This window comes from Lepisosteus platostomus, chromosome 14 (assembly GCF_059453375.1).
Source record: "Lepisosteus platostomus isolate fLepPlt1 chromosome 14, fLepPlt1.hap1, whole genome shotgun sequence".
In the NCBI taxonomy this organism is placed as follows: Eukaryota; Metazoa; Chordata; class Actinopteri; order Semionotiformes; family Lepisosteidae; genus Lepisosteus; species Lepisosteus platostomus.
In genome coordinates, this window is record NC_142624.1 from 16,440,416 (window position 1) to 16,464,342 (window position 23,927).

General features: G+C 37.3%; 1 protein-coding gene and 1 long non-coding RNA gene across 8 annotated transcripts in view; one reads left to right on the forward strand and one right to left on the reverse strand.

Moving 5' to 3' along the window:
• Positions 1 to 23,927, forward strand: part of LOC148648890 (uncharacterized) — a 314,784-nt gene that overhangs the window by 187,896 nt on the left and 102,961 nt on the right. The gene's annotated exons all lie outside the window — the stretch shown is intronic.
• The window catches only part of LOC148648895 (disco-interacting protein 2 homolog A), a 306,696-nt gene that overhangs the window by 19,352 nt on the left and 263,417 nt on the right, over positions 1 to 23,927 (reverse strand). For 4 of the 7 annotated variants that reach the window (XM_088607241.1, XM_088607240.1, XM_088607238.1 and 1 more), the window contains 4 exons: positions 8,485 to 8,615; positions 7,747 to 7,915; positions 7,085 to 7,255; positions 4,116 to 4,145 (listed from right to left, as the gene is read on the reverse strand). In XM_088607241.1, coding sequence (XP_088463367.1) covers positions 4,116 to 4,145; positions 7,085 to 7,255; positions 7,747 to 7,915; positions 8,485 to 8,615 — 501 coding nt within the window. The remainder of the gene's footprint in view (positions 1 to 4,115; positions 4,146 to 7,084; positions 7,256 to 7,746; positions 7,916 to 8,484; positions 8,616 to 23,927) is intronic. The other 3 variants (XM_088607239.1, XM_088607244.1, XR_015926561.1) reach the window with 2 other exon arrangements.

Sequence of the window (23,927 nt, forward strand, 5' to 3'; positions counted from 1 at the left end):
AGCAAGAACTCATCTGTGAGGAAGAGCTGACAGAAAAAAGTTGCAACAATTTTATTAAGTCTGTTTCATGTTCTTCCTAAGATTGTTGAGCACAGTGGTTGATATTTGGGAATTTGATTTCACAGATAATTTTGTTCTGTCTTGCATTGTCAGATTGTGAATCAATAAAAGCATTTAATTAAACACGTGTTTGCGATTTTAATCAAAAATAAATGAAAATAATATGAAAATGTCTTCTCACATCCTTGCCCGCTGGGGGTAATTGGGACTCTCCATTATAAACGTAAATGTAAAGCACCAAAATAAACACACGGTAATAAATAACGTGATCTACACTGACCTTTTTATTAAATGATAGACAAAACGCAGGGCAATGACTTTCTCTTCAAGCTAGTCGAAGAATTAAGTAGGCAACTCAAAGCTCGAAGCCCAGCAGCAACAATAATTAATACAGTGTGTATTCTCCTGTTATGGAGAATAGAACAATGTAGAGTAGATGACGTGGTTATGTATAGGGAATTTTTGCAAATGTTGTGATAATTGTACAGTATATGCTTTTGGGAACACATCCGTTTTCGAGCAGGTAATTGCTCACTTCTGCTGCCGTAGAGTGTTTTGGAATCTACATGCTCTCTCCACATAGTTATCAAGAATGAAAATGTCTCTGGAATAGGCATACTGTATAAAGCGGAGACTATGAAGAAAAAAAATAACACAACATGAGTGCATCTGCAAAGGAAAGCAACTGGTTTGACATGTACAGTAAATGTGACACCTGTGGTGTGTCGAGTGCATATCCTACAGTGTGAGCACATTTGCAAGACTATTAAAAAAGACTGATCGAGTTAACAGTCTGAGTGTGGCGAGTTTAGACTGTTTCCTGCCCGTCTTGGGAGAAAGGAACCTGTCTTTCATTGGAAGGTGCGCCTATTTTACTCATACGTGAGAATATAATATAAATACACCAAGGGATTTGGTTAAGTTGAGTTTCCATTACAAAACAATCCACGAGCCTGCACTACAACAGCCATAGTATGGATACAAATACTTTTTATGGGAAGAGACGTGGTGCTTCAGGTGCCTCGGCTTGCAAAGTGCGAAGGGTAAGCAAATACAGCGGGCTTCATCTGGAATACTCGATTATAGTGCATAATACAAGGTATTATTGCTGTATTGAATTATACATTCTATTATTAATATTTCTTCACAGCCTGTTCTTCAAGAAAACACCACACACGCGAAATGATCTTCGAAGACTACCAGGACAGAGAAAAAGAAACTGGTCAGACGGATGAAAAGCAAAAGTTTATTTTGACATCTGTTCCACAACTGCTGAATACTACCACGCAACATTCTCTCTTACACGTATTCTGTAATCTTGCCACAGGCTGTGGGTCTCTGCCCTTGGCCACTGGCCAGGGTGCCAGCCTGTAAAAGCAGAACCTGTGTTTTTTCGGCAGCAATGGGAGCAGTACGACTCATTGCTGGGAAGGGTTGGGAGGTTGGAGACACTCATAAAGATGTAGAAGCCCGAGACAGTATGTTCCTGCAGTCAAACTCTAGGTCAGCTGTCTCTGCACAGACCTTCATCTCCTGAAAAGTGCCTCTCCCCACCGCGCAGGTTGCTTTACCTGGCAGAATGCGTATCTCCACAGAGCTCTCCACCCACAGCTGCCCCCTTGAACACCGGCCCAGGACACTCCAATGAATTGGCTGGTGCTGTCCCCGCTGTCTATCTCCCCTCAGGAAGCATCATCTACACAGCAGAATTCACAGGTGCCAATGCAACCAGTCCCAGATATCCAACTTTTGCCCATTAGTCAAGAGAAGGAGGAGAGATTGTACATGCTGTGCATCGGCATAGATGGGAAAGCCAGAGCCGACCGTTATGCCGCCCTTCTGTTTTGTAATTTTATGAATTTTGAAATTTACTGGGGGTGGACCACATACATAAATTTCTATGAGTCAAGAAGCAAAAGGGCCCTGCCTTGCAATCTCTGGGAAACCATTATAGGCATGGTGAATCGGAGATTCTCAAAACTTACTTTGCATAATTGGAAACAAATATGTGATCAGATCAACTAAATGCTTTGAAGAAAGAGGCGCTCTTTTCCTTTGGTTTAACAGTCTTTGCAGCAACAAAATAATACATTTAAACGAGAGAATGGTGTTACTTTTTGTTGATGAAAAAATAAAGTATTTTCGTGTCGATTTAAGTGTCCTTCTTTCAGTTGGGTATGCATGATTAGCATGAAACAACACGGGGTCATTGTTATGATTTCTCTATTATTATCAAAACCCTCAACTCGTTCACTTGTGGTTATTTTGGAAACATGTTCCTTTCAACTACATTGCTGTATTGCATCAAAATTGGAACATCTTAACAAGTGTATGAGGCGATACACAACATGTCTGCTCTATAACTCTTCAGTTTACAGAATAATTTCCGCAGTTACACAACCTCGTCTCATTATAGTAAACAACAGTGACTGGCTTACTTGAAGGTGTAACACGTCTTCACTGTCCTGGTATGGTTTCAACATACTGTACAGTATGTATAAATGTATTTCCCACAAGCTATACTGTAGTGGCAGTACAGCAGCAGTTTGAAATTATTCGTTGTTATTAATAAATCACTTAGTTTTGAGCATGTTGCAATATTTAGAAATATAAAAAAATGTCAATATAGTGTCCATAATATTTGCCATTTTAGTTTTTCAAAGAAATGTTTATTTGTTAAAAGAAAACTCATGGCGAAAGCTGGGTTTGAACCCCCAACCTCCAGCATACAAGGCACACACCTAACCCATTACACCAACGCACTGCTTGACAACTTACACTGTAGCTGAAAAGGGCAGGCAAAATGTTTTCAAGTAATCGTGGGTGAATGAGTCAAATTGATGCAGATGTTTACAAAGAAAGTGTACTACGGTAATAATTTGAGCTATACGAATATAATAATATTGTTATTAATTTCTTTAGATATGCGATTCCATAAGTTTCCTTTTTTTACTGCAATAATTAGCGCAATTATTTATAGAAAAGGTTAAAACATTATAACGTTTTATAAAGTAAAAACTTAATATAGTTAGAAGGAGCACGTGAAAACCTTTCCAAAATAGCCACAGTATATTACCAAGTGAAAGACTTTGATGCTTAAAATGATCATGAAGAAAGTGGAATACTGGTGTGTATTTTTTATTTAAACTACCAATACCAGCTATATACAGTTTACATAATATGTTTATATTCCTAAATTAATATAGTTTATGACCTTCAGACAGGTTATGCTTCTCTTCTTTTTATGCTCAGCTACTAAAATTTTCCTTTAGTTAGAACATTCCATATTAATACTCAATATCAAGCGGATTTAAACATGCACAGTTAAAGAGATTAAATGAAGCAATCGTTTCACTAACAACCAACAACCACTCGTGCCACATGTCAGGTCATTTTGGCCAGCTAATCATGTACTGCGGTATAATGTGCTAAACTGCAGATAATTTCGTGCAGTATGGGGTTTTACCACACATTGTGAATGACCGCATCTGTAAGCGCACTGACAGTTTATCAATCAGGGACACATGAGGTAAAAGACCTTAGAGGTGTGGTTCCTTCACCTATCACTATGCACTAGGCAACAGTCAAGCTTTTGTCTAATTACCATATTTTCTGATATGCAAAGATGTGCAAAGTTTGCCAGCTAATGGGGCACAATGAAGTTTTATCCTTTAATCTAACAATCATGACTTTCATCTCATCAGTAATGTTTTTCTTAATATGAAAAATAAGTTAATCTTAACTCCAGGATATTGCCTAATTAGGCTAATGAGAATCTACAAACAAAAATGGAGTTAAAATGAACCAGTCATTTCTACAATAGCTACTGTATAACTAATCAAGTTCAGTAACTTAAAATTACTTTAAAATATATTTTTGAAGGATTTTGTTCACAATTGAGTGGATAGGTAATCTTAAATTCTATAATAAGTTTTATAAAAGGTGAAAAAAGGTTAGATATTAACCAGTAATAAACCGTAACCCACATAATTATATAAAAAACATAGTCAATATCACACAATCCACTCCCCAGTCACTCTCAGGCGTCACTGTACCTGCTCAGCCAGATTCCCCAGCCTGTTAGGCTGACAAAAGGAGCAGACCCAGAGATGAGACAGGCCAGGGAGAGAGAGTGAGAGAGACCCACAGGGAGTCCACACAGACAGTGTGCACAGATGGACAGACAGACAGGAAGGCACCAGAGAGACAAACACAGGTACCATGAACATAAAACAAAAATAGAAAAGTAAGATTGGGGGATCAGACAAAAAGGAGAACACAATTACTTCTTATCTTCTTAATGGTATCTGTAGGAAAGGTCTTATTTTACAACATACAGGGTGCTGTACAGAAGAGGTGAGTAAAAATATCAAAACCATAAAAACATACAGTGCCTATAGAAAATCTACACCCCCCTCACATTTGATTGTGTTACAGCATGGAACCATGATGTATTTAACTGAGAATTTTTGCCACTCATCAACACAAAGTACTCTATAATGTCAAAGTAAAAAAATCCAGACATTTTACTAAATTAATTAAAAATAAAAAACGCATAAGTACTCACCCCCTTGCTTTGACACACCTAAATTACCTCTGAAGTAACCAACTCTCTTCTCCAAGTCACATAATTACTTTACTGGAGTCCACCTGAGTGCAGTTGAGGTGTTTCACATGATTTCAGAATAAATACCTATATTTATATAGGTACAGAATACCTGTGTCTGGCAGCTTCCCCATTTAGTGCATTTCCAAGGAAACACTACACCATGAAGACCAAGGAACATTCCAAGCAGATCCGAGACAAGGTTCTTGAATAATACAGTCAGGGCAGGGATATAAGAAACTTTCCAAGGCATTGAATATACATCGAAGCACAGTGAAGTCCATCATTAAAAAGGTGAGAAAATATAGAACAACTGTGAATCTGACAAGGACTAAACATCCTCCAAAACTGACTGTAGCTGTAGTAAGGGAGGCCACCAAGGGGCCTACGGCAACTTTAAAGGAGTTACAGTCTTCCATGGAGTTGGAGTTAAAATCCTGACAGGGATGGGAGAAACTGTGCATGACACAACAATAGCATGCATACTTCATAAATCTGGCTTGTTTGGAAGGGTGGCAAGAAGAAAGCATTTGTTGAAAAAAAACTCTAATATATCTCAGCTGGAGTTTGCCCAAAGGCATGTGAGAGACTCAACAATTTGTAGGAAGATTCTATTGTCTGATGAGACCAAAACTGAACTTTATGTTTGGTGATAACCTTACACAGCTTATCACACTGAGAACACCATCCCTACAATGAAGCATGGTGGTGGCAGCATCATGCTTTGGGAATGCTTCTCTGCGGCAGGTACTGGAAAACTCATAAAGATAGAAGGAAAAATGGATGGAGCTAAGTACAGAAAAACCCTGGAGGAAAACATGTTGCAATCCTCAAGAGCACTGGGACATGGGAGATGATTCATCTTCCAACAGGACAATGACCCGAAACATACAGAAAAAGCCACACTAGTGTGGCTTAAAAACAAAAAGGTTAATGTCCTGGAGTGGCCCAGTCAAAGCCCAGACCTTAATCCAATTGAGCATCTGTGGAATGACTTAAAAATTGCTGTTAACAAACTGTCCCCATCCAAATTAATAGAGCTTGAGCAATTTTGCCAAGAAGAATGGGCAAAAATTCCAGTGTCAAGATGTGCAACACTAATAGAGACTTACCCAAAGAGCCTCATAGCTGTAATTGCTGCCAAAGGTGGTCTTACCAAGTATTAACTCTGGTGGGGGGTGAATACTTATGCATTCAATTATTTTGTTTTTTTATTTTAAATTAATTTAGTAAAATGTCTGGATTTTATTTTACTTTGCCATTATAGAGTACTTTGTGTTGATGAGTGGCAAAATTCTCAGTTAAATACATCATGGTTCTATGTTGTAACACAATAAAATGTGAAAAAGTCCAAGGGGGTGTAGACTTTCTACAGGCACTGTAATTGTCTATTAAAGGTAAAAAAATAAGTTTTATAAAAAAAGAGAAAACAATGAAAATGATGTCTGATGGACAAAATCAATGGATTTCAGTTTTGGATTGAATGTGGAAATCAATCGTGGAGCACCAGTGAAACAACAGAAATATGAAAACATGGAATTGTTACCAAAACAAGATTAATGAACATGAATCAGGAGGAGCATTAGCTATGACTGATTGGTTGTCCAAGGCAAGTGTAACCACACTAAAGCAGGTGCCCACTGAACACTGCTCCTGATAAGAATAATCATGTGACTGAAAGGCCTGAATGTGGTATGAGTGTGTGTCTACACCTTAATTACTAGGGTCAATTACCTTCCCCTTCTGAAAGGGGACAGAAAAAGATACATAAGAGTAAACAATCTAAGACACCAACCATGGTTTGTCCAGCTTTAATGCTTGAAAATAATATTATCTAAATATATTTTCTAAAGAAAAGAAATACAATGTTTTTGCTGTGGACCCTTCTTTCATTGGGTTCAAATACCCGAAGAAGGCTTCACAGCTAAAATGTTGTTTCTTTTCTTCACTTTTCAGCATGGAATAAAGCTGAGTAATATACTTTCACTATTGCTGGGGGAGAAAACTAGCCAAGTCATCTCAAAGTAATTATTATCTAATCAAGTAGCTCCAATTAAATCCTTGGTCATCTGGTTAAAGCTTTTACTGGCAAATGACTTAGAAAGGAGATATTTAATACATTCAAGATTAACTGACAGCTTAAAAAATGGAAACCTTGCCAATGTGAAAACTGTGCAACTGTACTCAAAGGAAATAAAACGCAGGAATACCTACAAAAAGAACATGGTTTCTAAAAAGCACCAACACAGAACAGCAAATAGATGTATACATATTGATATTAGTGTCAAAGGGTGAGATTAATTAACACCCATACTTGAAACACAGCTTTTACTAAAAGAAACACTCCATATTTCTGACTCTCCTTTCCTGATTCTCATCTGAAGCCTGCCGCTCCAGCTCCTGTGGAGATGCACTCACCTGCAGACAAATTGCAACGTTGACGCGGCAACCAAAGGTGGTGCTCACAGCACGGGCAGACAGACCCAGGTCCTTGAAGAGCTTGGAGAAAGACTGTGTGAGTGCTATTCGGGGCCGTTCCTCCGCCACCACCATACATGTCCTCACACAAGCCAGGTTCACTCCACGGCTCTACACACACAGGAAGGACTGGGTCACAAACAGGTGCAGAACAGTTGGCATATATTTTCTTTTTAGAGAAGAGTTTAGTCTTGGTTACCCAGAAACCAAAAAATTATATCTTAATTAAAAAATAAGACAACATCAGGAGTATGATGATGTAATATGATGTTTCAAACATGTATCAAACATTAAAACTTCAGGCTAAGTCAGTCTTTTATGAATAAGAAATACAGAGGAACATAGCATTAAGGTGCATGGAGAAAGTGTCAAACAATTTATAGTTTACATGTAACAAATTCAGGCACTTCATTAGAGCTAATAACTAGACTTGTTAAATACAGAATTCACAAGCCTGTGCTAAGTCTTTTTTCAAAGTCCAGTGAAATATATCTTAAATTTTAAAAAGGCTATACTCAGAACAATAGCTTTAAAGCCATTGGATCGACAGCAAATATTACTGACTGAATTGCAGAGCAGCAAAGGTATAAAGAAAGACTGACCCTGAGAGCATCAGTTTGTGAGCCAAGGCCTTTGGTGCACATTTCCATGACTGAATAGGAGCAGAAGGTGACCCGCACTTTGTACTGACTGACCGCCGACAGCCATAGAGACACATTCGTCTCCAGCTCCAGTGGGGGGACCAGGATGGACTGATGACCAGAGTACACACTGTGTGAAATTACAAAAGTAAACTTTATGGACACAATTTCATTGAAAGCACCCAAAAATAATATCACATACACTTGACTGACACTGAGGTGATTGTATCAAAATTGACAGAGTTGAGGCCCTTTCTTCAATTCTGGACCTCGGTTGCTATCTGCATGCAGTTTGTATGTTCTCCACGTGTTCACATTTGCTTCCTCCCTCAGTCCAAAGACATGCTGGTATGATTAACTGGTTTCTCTGAAAATTGGCCTTGGAGTGATTATGCATCCTTGTATCTCTGTGTTCCCTGCAATGGACAGACATCCCATCCATTGGGTAACCTGACTTGACTCTGTTGCTTGCTGGGATAGACTCTAGCTCCCCTCCCACCCTATGTACATAATTTATATTGGATAAAGTAGTTAGAAAATTGAATAAGCAGAGGTTTATTCTTGTACAATTTTTCCAGGAAAATGTAAAAGAAAACTAGAAAATGTTGTCTGTTTTCCCTGCAGTAGAGATAAAAAACTAACTTAGTGCCCACTTAGCACTTGTCTGAGTGTTGGTAAAGAAATGAAGATCCTGCTCACCTGCACAGGCACCACAGAGCAAAGCCCAGACCACAGTAAGGGTCCAAACAGATGGCAATCTGGCGAGAGGGGTACAGTTCACACTGCAACTTGATGGAGCGACACAAGGCACTAGTGGCAGCGTGGGACATCTGAGGAGGAAGCAGAAAAAAAACAGTCAGCTTGTCCTGCTTTTGTGACCAGAGTCCCTTTGTGCACGTTAAGTGCTTGATAGTTACAGAGAGGTAGAGATAGGAGGAGGGGGTGTGACATCTTACATTTTAGATTTTTTTTTACCTTTCGCAACTTGTTGTTGGCAGTAATTTTATGGAAAAAACAACTGCATGTATTAAGTTACAATTCTCTTATTGCCATTCTGGTTGTTCATATTTTTGTTTAACTAACAATTATGTTAGCATGTGTCTTTCTTTCTCAGAATTAAGACAAGACATAATAATACCACAAGTGAGACTTGTTAAAAACACGATCACGTTATCAAATGAACATAAAGTGATAGTAGTAATTCATAAACTTCCTGGACATGTAACCTGTGACTCAGAAGAACATTTGGAAATAATGTCAGCAAAGTACTGTTCATACAGCCCCAATCAGGTGCCAGAAAAAAATAGTTTATTTCATTGAGTGACATAACTAGTTTTGAAACAAAAGCTTTCTGTTAAAGATTCAGTACAATGTACATCAATTACTCTGGAATTTAATTATCAAAACAAAACACTCATTACATTTTTGCTTTAAAGTGGTACAAATGCAGTTACCACTTCACGGCCAACTTGTAAGAGTACGACTACAGAAAGTAACTTCTACTACTGTGTGCAAGGAGCAGTAGAAGCACAGGAAGGGTGAATTAAAAAGATTACTAGGTGTCATGTGATTTCTTGTCTGCTTAATGCCATCAAAACCGGTTTCTAAACAGCTCTACCCAAATGAGCTGTTATGGATCAGATATGAAAATTATCAATACTCAATTTAGTTTTGGAAAATGTGTACTTTTTATTATAATTTATTAATCACTAATATAAAAGCAGAATTAGTGAATGCAATATCAAGTGTAACAAATGTAACAAAACTCAAGGATTTCAAACTGGAAAACATATTTATAAATACCACAGAAACACAACACAAGACAGTTGTGTTTTGTTCACAAAACAGAACAAAGTGGAACACGGGCAGACCGGTGGCACTGTGGCTAAGGATCTGCTCCTGTGGCTGGGAGGTTGCCAGTTCAAATCCCAGGGCCAGCAGAGGAATCCTACTCCATTGGGCCTCTGAGCAAGGCCCTTAACCCCAACTGCACCAGGGGTAGCAAATATAATTGGCTGACTCTGTGCTCTGACCCCAAGCTTCTCTCTCCCTGTCTGTGTGCCTGTGTCTCATGGAGAGCAAGCTGGGGTATGCAAAAAGACAAATTTCTAATGCACGAAATTGTATATGGTTAATTAAGTGAAATAAAAAAACAATGAAGTTTAAGAAAGGGACCTAGCAGTCTAAAACAATTTCATATGCAAACAGTGCAGTGATATGGAAGTATTATCCATTAATGGAAGTAAGAACTATCAAAATGTTTGATAATGAGCACTATGAGAATACTGCCATTTTTAAAGAACGAAACACACGAGTAACAGGTCAAGGAGGTGAAAAAAACAGTAGAAACGCTTTATAAACACTGAAAAAAATGTCTGCTTCCTGCTGCAGCTCCTGTGGTAGTCTAAACTGACAGTACAAAATATTAATCAGAAAATCACAAAAAAAAACTAAAAAGCTTCTTTATAAGAGCCAGAATCACTTGCTAAGTACTATCTAGATCTGCAAAAGAGTGAATTACATATGCAAATACTACCAAAACAGAAAAATATGTTTGGAATGTCATTTTATGAATTAGGGGAAAAACCACACTAAGGTCAATGAGCTGTTACCAGTCCCTGTCTTGTCATCGTACAGGATGAAATTGTGAGGATCAAACAGGCTGATCTATTAGATGACATTAGAGGAAGGAGTAAGTTATAGAAAAGGAAGAGGAAAAGAGAAAAAGAAAGAGTGGAGAGGAGGGGTGAAAAACAGTACGATTCTGAAATAGAACAGGAGAGCTGAAGAAACTTGGGTCAAAAGCACACCTTCGGAAAGAAGTCAAAAAGGTAAATGACACAGTCCCCTGAACAAACAACACAGTTTAAGACATGCAAAAATATTAGAGATACAGGACAACAAACAAGACCCTGTATCACCTTATTTCCTAAAAGACCAATCATAGTCTCCAGCTGAAGAACACTGAGACATGAATGAAAGAACACTGGAAACAAATAACAAACAGGTCTGAATATGCCATAAAGAGACATTACACGGGAATGGAGAAGGAGATGGAGAGAAAACTGGTCAAAACAACATGGTATCAGCCAAGAAAAAGAAGTAAAATACCTAGGAATCAATACTGTGCAAAATGCATTCAGATTACGCTGACTGAACATGAGAGGATGGATGTACAAGATTTAGTGTGGCATGGGTCAAACATAGTGAGCCTTCCTGTTTCCCCATAGCCAATTAAACATGGAGCAGGAGGAGGAAAAACTTTGGTGGCAGTAGGGGCTGTACCACTGCCATCAGAAAGAACTCCAGCAAGGAGATGTAATTCAAGTCTCCTTCCCAAGACTGAGGAAGAAAGGAAATGAAAGCAGAACAAAACTGGGAAAATGAAGAAAGTGCTGTGGGCACAAAATGACAAAGACACTTAAAGGAACCTATGACTGTTAGGAGTTAACAATTAGGTCCTCAAGAACTGTTTTACTGTTTTTTTTACCCTCCTGGTTGGTGGAGGTTTCTTCAAGGTCATGTAACTCATGTATCCTACATGTGATTCAGCAACAGAAAGGATCTTATCAACAGAAAGGAGCTGATAATGATCTTTGTTAACTGCTCAAGGATGACCTAAATGTATAACTTTCTGACGTTTTTTACACATTATATGGTAACAAACTGCTACCGACATAAATGTGTGTTTTTGTATGAAACTTTTTCTCATCTTTAAGACTAAAAGCTGAGATGAGTTTAACATGTTATAACTTTGTCTGTCCTCCTTACTTTATTGCAATAAATAAATCTCCAGCTTGATTTACCAATGTCATGTGGTTTACTAAGGGGTCTAACACACTACAGATGCAGCCATTCAAAATGCGCGGGCGATACCGCATTATTTTCCGGTACGCTGTACGCAGTCTACCGCAAGCTACCGGTAAATACCACGAGTTACCGGTAAATACCGCTAGTTACCGTAAATTCTCCTATAATACGACAAGCAAAATAATAGTATCCGGAATTTCCGCAAGGTGGAGCTAATAAAGCTCAACCTCTCATGTTTGAGCTGTGGCCATCAGTCTTTAACGAAGATATTACTAATAGTATTAATAATGAATGACCTTGGACAAGCTGTAAGTGTAAACTCAAAGTATTGCCCTGGTCAACATTCTTTTTTTCATTGACCGTCTTTGTAAAAGTAACACCACAGCATTTCGCAATCACGCATTTGTTTCCAATCATGCAAAGTACAGTGATTCACCATGCCTTTCACATGCTCATAAAAGAGATTGATTTAGGAACATAAACATATTACCGTATGCAAACTGCACTGTATACAGTATGTATATGTATATTTAATGTCTTAACTGTGCCCGTTTAAGTATTGAATATCCATATCTAATTTTACCACTGAAGGGAAATCTTAGTAGCTGAGGATAAAAAGAATAGGAGCATACTGCAACGCGTGCGAAGGCCATAAACGATATTAATTTTGGAACATAAACATACAGTATATAGCTGGTCTTGGTACTTTAAAGAAAAAAATACACACCAGTATTCCATTTCTCCCTAAACATTCTAAGCATCGAAGTCTTTAACTAACGTGATACCGGAGTCAACAAGCATACTTTTAGAATTTGATTAATAGGGAATATAATATGGAATCGCGTATCTAAAGAATTTAATAACAGTATGATTATATTCGTGTACTGCGACAGGGCTGTGTAAGGTTGTTTCGCCTCCCTGTTCATGCGAGTTCCCCTGTAGCCTACTGGTCTAGGTGCGTGACTAACAACGCACAGGCACACCTTTTCTTTTAACAAACATTTCTTCGAAAAAATAGAATAGCGATATTATGGACAATCAATTGACTTTTATATTTCAAAATATCGCAACATGATCGATATTTGTGATATTTTGAACATATCTTCCCTTCTGACAGCGGTTCCTGCTTCTATTGTGTGTGTGTGTGCAACAGAGTACATTTTTATAGAGAAATGGAGGCTGGACAGTATGCGTTACAATATAAACATTTATATTGATTTAAATCATGTTCTGATTTAAATCGCAAACGCGTGTTTAATTATGTGTTTTTTAATCATAATCAGGCTAATGCATTTCTACATTTTCTGTATGAACCAGCTTAGAGGTTCATACAGAAAGACAGCTTGTGTTTAAATTGAGTGTAAGGTAATTTATGCTTCTAAAGTCATGGTCAGCATTTATTATTGTACTGTGCTGTAAACTTTTTCTGTGCCTAGTCACATTATTTTATAGCGTTTTTATTGTGTTATTAAATCCGGTGGCGCTGTGTGTTAGTTTCCTGACTCCCATGTCACATGGTCTGTGATTGAATCCCATGGAACTATGACTTTATTTTTTAACAAACATTTCTTTGAAAAAATGAAACGTTTCCCTTGGTCAGAGATTAAATAAAACCTCACTCGCACCAAACAAATTTATATTTCTAAATATCACGACATAATCGAATTTAAGTCTTTTTAATAACAATGAATAGTCACCTATGCGTTACAAAATATACATTTATATTGATTTGAATCGCGTTTTGATTTAAATCGTAAACGCGTGTTTAAATATATGTGTTTAAAGGCGATATACTGTATAAAAGCGCTGATTCCTATGGAGTGTGTTCCGCCGGGAATTCAAAAAAAATATTTTAAATAGGCTGATAAAGCTTAGACTACTGTAACTGTATTCTAGCCTGTATTACAACAGAACATTGGACAATGCAACGTAAATTGCAAAAATGCACTTGGAATCTGTCCAAGCCCTCCTACAAAAATTATTTAAACTGCGACACTGATCATTCATCTCTAAATAAACTTTATTTTATATAGCGTTTTAAGCGAATAGGTAATTAGATTGCTCATAAACCTAATCGCTTTTTCTACATAAACACAGCTTGATTGCTCTCTGAAAATGCTTTTCCTTTATATTTACAGTAGGCTCAGATTTCAACTATAGATCGTTTTATTATAAACTTTCTTGGAAAAATGTATTTTATGTAAACCATGTTTGCTATTAATTCATTTAGGGCTAAAATACGTTCATTGTCTTCCAATCGAATCGAGTTGACATTGGAAGCTTGCGACACCCGGACTGTTAAACCAACGCATTAGCACGTCAAAGCCCATTGAGGGTATTGAGCCAGTATTGGCTTTAGTATTCCCCCCCTCTCCCCTCAATTCAATTAAATTCAAGGTGTTTTATTTGCATGACAGATGGGTACAAGCAGTGTTGGGTATGTATATTGTAACGCTTACGGCAGACAGGCACTGTGTAAGAGCCGGCGTACCAGAGCAGCGCACCAAGGGAGCGTCTGCATTTATAACTTAGTTTTTGAAATTAGTCAAGCAATATGAAGCATCTCATTTTACTTTTAAGTCCCTTAAATACATTGAGCACAGCTTTCTCACCACTTAAGATTGCTTTTGATACCATCCTTACACAAAGCAGAAGGGAATTCTTAGTGCCTGAGCATAAAAAGAATAGGAGCATACTGCAACGCGTGTGAAGTCCATAAACGATATTAATTTTGGAACTTAAACATACAGTATATGGCTGGCCTCGGTACTTTAAAGAAAACATACACACCAGTATTCCATTTCTCCCTAAACATTTTAAGCATCGAAGTCTTTAACTAACGTGATACCGGAGTCAACAAGCATACTTTTAGAATTTGATTAAAAGGGAATATAATATGGAATCGCGTATCTCAAGAAATTAATAACGATATAATTATATTCATGTTGCAAAAGAACTGCAACGGACATAAAAACTCCCTTGCTTTTAACAGAGCATTCCATAATTTCTAACTACGAAAATGATTTAAACTGCGACACTTATCATTCAACCAGAGCTCGAAATATCACAAGGATCCTCTAGAGCACAGCAAAGACTGTATTAAAAGAATCGCGTATCTCAAGAAATTAATAAGATATAATTAAAAGAGGATTTTAGGAGGACAATTACGCTGTATTTATATAGAATAAGTGATTTATGAGCAATCTAATTTCTTGTTCGTTTAAAACAGTGAAATGTCAGCTGCAAAAGATCGCACCAGAAACAGCACTCTCTCTGCCTGTCATAGACATTCAGGAAAGGCTGAATGAAGTCATGTCAAGTACAATAATTCGGTGATCAATAATAACAGTTGTAGGACAAGAAACAAAAGATAGTGAAAACTTAAGATTTTTAAGGCTAAAACTCAAATTCATTCTACAAATTAATGCAAATGAAAATTCAGGACGTTAAAGTGCTAGAGGTGTAAAAAATACAAAAATGCACATGAGCAAAAAGTTTTAGAAATTGAGCAAACAGAAAAAAAGCCATGCCTATAGTGCAGAAGAGGGATGCAGGAACACTTGCTTAGATATACAAAAAAATCACAAAAAGGTGTATGTTACAAAAGAACATGCAAACATGTACATCAATTTCCCTTCGCGATCAATAGTCTTATCTATAAACATGAAACAGAGTGAGCAATCAGAAATTAGCATGCATACAAAACAGCAATTCTGTCAGTGAGCCCTAAATGAATTAATAGCAACTATGGTTTCATGGAGGGCTTCTCAGATAGTTGGGCATTCAGGTAAACTGCCAGGTGAAAGGATTTGTAAACATATTTTGTTAAAGCAAGTCAGTTTTTTCCGCAACACATAAAATACATTTTTCCAAGAAAGTTTAGCCTTTGTCACTAATGAAACCACTAAATAAAGACATAAATATAGAAATCTTAAGATTTGTTTTATTTAATGTTGGTAGCAGGATGAACTGTCAGGTTGAGCTAAGTGTATATTTTGTCGCAGAGTTGCTGCAAGATGTTAACAGTGAAAAAGGTATTTAGAAATGAGTTATTTCAAGATGAAAATTTTCAGAATAATTGCAAATCTAGCAGGATAGAGAAAGCACAGAAAACTGGCAGTTAGATTGATCAGATTAGTATGAAAAGTCATTTAGCAAAGGGAATGAGAAGAGTGATAAACTAGTGTACTTTAGATCTTTTTTTCTGAACCAGGGAAAATCTGATCATGTTTCCCTATAACAATAATAAAAAACTTTATTTGATATATCACCATTAAAGGTGGCATCTCAAAGCAATACAGTAGATGTAAAAACAGATAAAAGGACCACAGATTACAAAGTAAATGCATATAAGAAAGACAAGCAGTTAGAGGTGCTACCAAAATTAGAAAATGAAGCAGATACAGACACTAAGTCTTCTGAAAAGAAAGGTTCTGAGGTTAGATTTAAACTGGCCCTGGTGTGTGTGTGTTTGTGTCTGTCTGTCCTGTGATGGACTGGCGCTATGTCCAGGGTGTATTCTGCCTTGTGTCCGTCGCTTAAAGGAAAAAAGGAAAAATACACACCGGTATTCCATTTCTCCCTAACGATTTTAAGCATCGAAGTATTTAACTAGCATGTGAAATAGCGTGTGAAAAAGTGGTAGTTTTAAGCTTTTCTGCTAATATAATATATAATATGCTTCTGCTTCCTGCTTCTATTGTGTGTGTGTGTGCAACAGAGTAAATTTTTATAGAGAAATGGAGGCTGGACAGTATGCGTTACAATATAAACATTTATATTGATTTAAATCTTGTTCTGATTTAAATCACAAACGCGTGTTTAATTATATGTGTTTTTTAATCATAATCAGGCTTATGCAACATAAATTGATACAGTATCTTTGTCTTCTAAGTATCTTAATAAACTTTCAGCATAGCTTTCTACCCGTCAAGATTTATATTTCTTGGGATTTTGGGATCAAACGCGGAAGGATTAGATTGTAATCATTTTTATTTGTCAAATACGTGATTGTATTTCTGAATGTTATGTGACACCTAGAGTAGTTCACTGCTTTAAATACATCGAATTAAGAAAGTTGTGTAGCACTTTAGATCTTTTTTCTGAACCAGGGAAAATCTGATCATGTTTCTCTATAACAATAATAAAAAACTTTATTTTACATATCGCAGTGGCATCTCAAAGCAATACAGTAGATCGAAAAACAGTTAAAAGGGACCAAATTAAATACCAGACAATCGCAAATGCGTTTTCAAAAAAATTATTTTCTTCATTCAGCAGTTTGTGAGAGGGACATCCAGCAGAGAGAGACACACACGCCGGTTTTCATTGACAAAATTGTTTTTTTTCAATTCCTCTTGTCTAACAGGAATGTTTTGTTTGTGGACAGACTGTTAGACTAGAGGAAAAGACCGCCTCCTCCTACGAAGCATTAATCGCGTATCTAAGGAAAATTGCAGTATACCTTTGTTCATGCACATCATTATACAGTATCTCATTTTGTATTTCGATAAAAAAAATCGTTTGCCCAGCCACTATTGTTGTTATTGTTTTTATCCTGTAAAGCGCTTTGAGGAGCGCCACACCATCCTTACACAAAGCAGGAACTGATTGTATTTTCCGATAACATACAAGTGCAAAGATTACAGATTTTAATCGTCTTTTTTCTGAACCAGGGAAAATCTGATCATGTTTCTCTATAACAATAAAAAAAACTTTAATTTGCATATCACCTTTAAAAGTGGCGTCTCAAAGCAATACTGTAGACCGTAAAAACAGTTAAAAGGGACCAAGGTAAATACCAGACAATCGCAAACGCGTTTTCAATAAAATTATTTTATTCATTCAGCAGTTTGTGAGAGGGACATCCAGCAGAGATGCAAGTTAAAACAATTGGGTCGAAAACCTGGGCGTAACACCATTTCCTTTTTCTGATCACTCGCTTTCTGGATACACATCTCACCTGTCCTGTTCTTTGTTTTCCTGGTTTGCTGATTATGCCTGCTGCGGTCCACTCCTACCCTCACACCTAAAGAATACTATTTTAAATTTCTTGGCCTTGTATGTGCTGTCCGCGCCCAAAATGCAATTTTTAAAAAGTCAAAAACCGCGCTCAAAATGCAATTTAGAGCTTAATAAGATACACTCCACAGGCAAAATTAAAGACAAAATTAAAGACGATTAAAATCTGTAATCTTTCCACTTGTACTGTGAGTCATCGGAAAGTTTCTGCTTTGTGTAAGGATGGTGAGAAAGCTGTGCTCAATGTATTTAAGGGACTTAAAAGTAAAAGGAGATGCTTCATATTGCTTGACTAATTTTAAAAACTAAGTTATAAATGCAGACGCTCCCTCGGTGCCGCGCCGGGTGTAAATATCAAAGTATACATTCCCAACAAGAATTGTACCCATCTGTCATGCAAATAAAACACCTTGAATTGAATTGAATTGAGGGAGAGAGGGGGGGAGGGGGACAGAGATACTGTAGACAGGACTCAAGGCAAATAAGATACTTATGGGTACAGGCATTCACGACAGCAACATACGAAACGTTTGCACGTACTGTATAGTTAAGTTATTACTTGGTTTTCAAAGTGCAATGAAATACAATATTGTTGTTGCTGCTGTTCTGGTTGTTTTTATCCTGTAAAGCGTTTTGATAAGCCACCTTTAAAGGCGATATATACTGTAAAACCGCTGATTCTTATGGAATGTGTTCCGCAGGAGATTCAAATTTTTATTTATTTTTTAATCGCGTATCTAAGGAAATCTCAGTATAACTTTGTTCATGAACAAACAGTGGCATGTTACATTATCATTAGTTTTTTTAACAAGGCTCGCCAGCTAATGTGAATCGAAACCTGTCTTGCTAGCTTTTAAAGGGAAGAAGGTGACTATTCATTGTTATCAAAAATGACTTAGAATCGATCATGTTGCGATATTTTGAAATATAAAAGTCAATTGATTGTCCATAATATCGCTATTCTATTTTTTCGAAGAAATGTTTGTTAAAAGAAAAGTCCAGCACCAGCTGGATTCGAACACACAACCTGTGCGTTGTTAGTCACGCACCTAGACCAGTAGGCTACAGGGGAACTCGCATGAACAGGGAGGCGCAACAACCTTACACAGCCCTGTCGCAGTACACGAATATAATCATACTGTTATTAAATTCTTTAGATACGCGATTCCATATTATATTCCCTATTAATCAAATTCTAAAAGTATGCTTGTTGACTCCGGTATCACGTTAGTTAAAGACTTCGATGCTTAGAATGTTTAGGGAGAAATGGAATACTGGTGTGTATTTTTTTCTTTAAAGTACCAAGACCAGCTATATACTGTATGTTTATGTTCCAAAATTAATATCGTTTATGGCCTTCACACGCGTTACAGTATGCTCCTATTCTTTTTATGCTCTGCTACTAAGATTTCCCTTAAGTGGTAAAATTCAATATCTACAATGGGCACAGTAAAGACGTTTACAGTAAGTCTTTCTACGACAGACCAACGGACCACGAGTGCCCCTGTCGGTCAACCAATCACGAACCGCGGTACCCAACGTCATCTTGCGTCATGATACGCGACACCGCAGCCAATTACCTGTGGTACGTGTCTGTACCGGGCACTTTGAATGGCTGCATCTGTAGAGTGTCACCCAAGCAACTTAGACAGACAACAGGATTCCACACTTGGGTTCAACAGGTCCAGCCTCTGATCTCATAGCCAGATTCACAACTTGGCCTAAGGAATAGGTGTAACAGGGAGCATGTATTGTCTTCCTCCTCAGAAAACCAGTGGAATGTATCAGCTCACAGGTGAATAAACACAGTGACTTTCATAAAAAAGAAGAGTTCACATCAACGCTATGCAGGGGTGTGTTCTGCTACAATAATCTTCAGCATGGGTAGTGCTCCAAAGTTCAGACACAAAGTGGGGCCCCACTGAGTAGATGCAGACTTTAGTATTCTGAAACAGTCTGATGAAGGACAGAGAATTGGAAAGGTGGTCCACCTGCCCCAACCAGGTCACTCCCTGCCCCCAGGCCCTCCCTTTTGCCAACACAGTGAGAAACCAAATCAGACAGTGAGATGGGACCACTGAAGGAGAACAACAGACTCCCACTATAGAAAGTCAGGCCAGCTAAACAGGGATATAGTGCACCAGGCACTAGCTTAGTACAACTCAAACCTTGTTGAACCAGACAAGAATAATTATTTACCATTCGTTTTTTGTTTCACATGCTGAATAGAGTTCAGCTTGCAGTTAAAGAATAAATTTGTAAATAAACTAAAACAACCAAACAAGAATTATTCTAATGTTTTTACACATCATACCTTACAATGCCAGCTTACTCATAAACATACAAAGATTGAATTTATTTAAGCATCCTGACTTCACAATATATCATCTACCATTAAATCTTATTCCTGAGGCTCACACACATGGGTAAAAAGCAGCATAGATGCCATCTATGGTCTATGGATGCCATCTATGATAACTAAAATAACAGTCTGTTTGCTAAAAAGGTTTAAATTAAACAGAACATTATATTTTTAATAAATCTATATTTTGGAAATATATGTCACAGACATGAGACTATGAAATCACTCTGCATCATCTTTCTGTATCATTTCTTCTTATAGCTTTTAAACTTAAAAACTGATAAGTGATAAATTAATAAATGAACTTCATACTGATAAGTGATTAAGTGACAAGTAATCGCTCATCATGTGAAAGGGAAAGGTCTGAGGTATAATAACAACAAGGTTAGGATTAGTGGAGGTGTTGATAATTTTTTTCTGTAGATGACTGAGTTTTTTATCCTTCTCAGCAGGAAGGAACTAGTAAAGCTTGGAGTTGAGGGATCTGATGAGGTTCATTATAAAGGGAAGATGATGTGTAGCTGTTAGCTGTTAGCTGTTAAAAAGTCCTTAACTTCTTTGATGTTGTTGTCAGAAAGGGTAATCTGTTGATTGAGGGAGAAAATGGTAGGAAGTATTAGTTTTCTCAAAAATTGTTGTAGAAGTCTCTGAGTGTTACTATGGGAGGTGTCAACGTTAAAGGAAAAAGTGTTAAATTTCAGATGAAATCCTGTAGGAATGATATTATAATGACAACATCTGTAAAGGAGTAGGAGGTGGTTTGAGAGCCTGGTCTTGGAACAGATCACTGAGAAGAGACAGAATACTGGTTTGGTGAAAGAAGGGGGCAAGTAGAAGGGAGGAGGAGAAGGAATGCCGAAAAAATCTAGAGAAAGATTTAGCAGAAGGCATAGTGGGTTGCAGCAGAAGTAGGCTGAAGTAGTTCAAGTAGGTACAGTAGCTGCGTCAGCATGTGAAGGCTACAAAGGAACAAGTAAAGCTTTATTCGACACCCCAAGAAGGCTCCACAGTCGAAACACTGTTTCTTTTCTTTTCAGCATGGAATAAACCTTTACTTGTTCCTTTGCAGGCTATGCATGCTGACACAGCTACCTACTTCAACAACCTAAGTGATAAGTAATACCTATAACTGATTAAGTACACACTGATGACACCTTTCTACTAAAAAAAAAAACATACAAAATGATTACATAAGTCTGCCTTCAAATGAAAAACGGAGACCACCAATAGCCTAAATAATGATTTTACATTCAAAGTTATAAAGGCCCAAATTAATTGATTTTAATTTATAATAGTATAAAAGCCCAATGCTACTACTAACGTCTGTTAGGAGTAGTAGTACATTTTAACAGTGGTGTGCAGTGCACTTCTTCTCCTAGATGATCAAAGAATGAGCCAACTTGCCACAAGTGTGTATGCGCACACACAGACCACCAAGCCATTTAATCAAATAACAAAATGGAAATTACAACAACGGAGAACAAAATAATGCCACAAGAAAGATTTGCTGCGTGTTAAAAAGGATAAAGTAGGATAATAAGAACAAAGAAGGCCTGGTGATTCTCAAATCAAGAGAATAGATTCACTAACACCAGAGACAAGGCCTTACATTTGGGGCCACTACTTAGCAAGGAATGCAATGAAGAACAATTGTTATGAAACTAAGCAAACATTACTTAAAATCATCCATATATATATCCTATGTAGCATGAACACCATGTTTTGCTGTTCTACTGATATTAAATAAAGAAATCACATGGTTATACTGAGAAGAAATATAAACAATTGCATTAAACCTCAAGAAAAAAATGCCCGCAGATATCACTTGTTTGGTCTTAAAGAGCAATTAAAAATAAAACAAATGAAACAGAATTCTGATTGTAACAGGCATTACTGAAAGGATTTAGAATTTAGAAAACAGATTATTCTGATCCATTCACATCAATATAGGGTCCCAGTTTGGAAAACCAAGTCACCCCTCTAGTGGATAAATGGGGTACAACCCCCTCCTGTTGCTTGTGCAGCAAATCAGAACTATGACCCAATAAAATATCATCTTTCATTCCTTATTGATAAAAGACTGCTTGAAGTACTGTTATCACATCACCTATTTCATTCCCTAACGCTGGATCAGCTCCTGAGCCCCTGAGCGTGGTCATAACGCCATGGATCAGGTGATGCCTACTCACTATTATAATCCTCACTATTCAGAATATAAGCAATAGGAACATACCAGGCTCTCTCATTTGCACACCTCTGAAAGGAATAGGGTGCATTCACCTTGTGCTTTGGTTCAATACTTGATAGCGTAAAAATGGTTATCTTAATGAGAACTTAATGTACTTTCATGCCTTTTGTCTCAGATAGAAATAGAGTTTAACACACAACTTGCACTTTTATAATTCTTTATTTTCATCCATTTCCTCATCACTTTCCAAGTCTTTGTTTGTATTGATGCTATTTCTACTAAACCTATTTTAATAAACAGAAGCCATTCTGATTTGAATTCATGCAGATCAACCTCACCACTGTGTTGAATTCGGGTTGTTGCATTGTGTTAATTACCACATTAATCTGGCTGTGTTTTCAGAGGACATGGTCATATAAGGATTGTTGTGGTGATTATCACTAGATCACATGCTCTTGGTGTCTCGGTAACTAAGGACACATGGTATGCATCTTGAGGTTGAAAATGCTTACAACAAGGTCTAAGGTTAAGTCACATGTGCTATTCTCCCAGAATATGTACATTATTGAGTGGAGGTTCAGGTAACCCTACAAAACCATCTGATCCACAGGATACAGGAAAGTACCGAAGAACTTAAAGCACATTTTTTAGTACACACACTGGGACGTGGTTTACAAAGAAACCTTAGATGACATAAATTTTCGTAAATTTTTGATAAGTCAATTATTCCAACATAGAAAATAAAGGTGTATCCAAATAATAAGGCATACAAAAATAAGTATTTTGGTGAAATGAAGAGGACTGGAAAAAAAAAATTAAAAAGGAAACACAAAAGGGCGAATGCACAGAAGCGTCTGTAGGGTACATTCAAAGATAAAAACCCTATAAGACTGTGGGACAGCAAGAAGAAAAGGATGGGAATGTCCTCAATCCGGAAACTTATAGCGACAGATAAGGAACTTCAGTATTCAAATGAACTACATTTGTTTTTAACCATGTACCTGACACTTTTGATGATTGTTTTAACATTCTAAAGCCCATATTCATAAGGCAGCTGGTCCTAAGTTCTTTTATTTTGTTGTTCTTTGCAAGGGAATTCACAATCAGAATCACCTTTATTCACTAAGTAAATTTAATGTACAAGAAATTTACCCTGGTGTATTTGGTGCTGAAAAACATTCTACATATACCACACACAAAAATATAATGTGGTTCTGGTTTTAAGGCAGCACCATCCTGAGTGAAGTAAATGGCTCTGTAAAACTGTGTTAGAAATGGCTGAGAGACACAAAAGTTTTCCAGTTGGTGTAAGAGGTACTTTCTCTGGCGTGCTTTTTTTTATGATACTGGTGATATTCATGTCTCATTTAAGGGTGTTAGAGATCATAACTCCCCCAAAAACTGAAAATACACATGCACTCTCACAGTCACTCCAGTAAGCACTGAATTATCTCCAATGTGGCATAAAATGTTTCAGACGTCTGTCAACACACATACAGATGCTGCCATTCAAAATGCACGGTACAACCCCATACCGCATGCAATTACCCACAGTTCACTGCGTTGTACCATGGTACCTGATTTGCTGGCCAAAATGACCGACAGGGGCACTTGTGGTGCATTGGTTGTTAGTGAAACGGTTTTAATCATTTAATCTCTTCACTGTGTGTTTTAATCTGCTTAGTATTGAATATTTGTATGGAATTTTACAACTAAAGGGAAATGTTAGTAGCTGAGCATAAAAAGAAGAGGAGCATAACA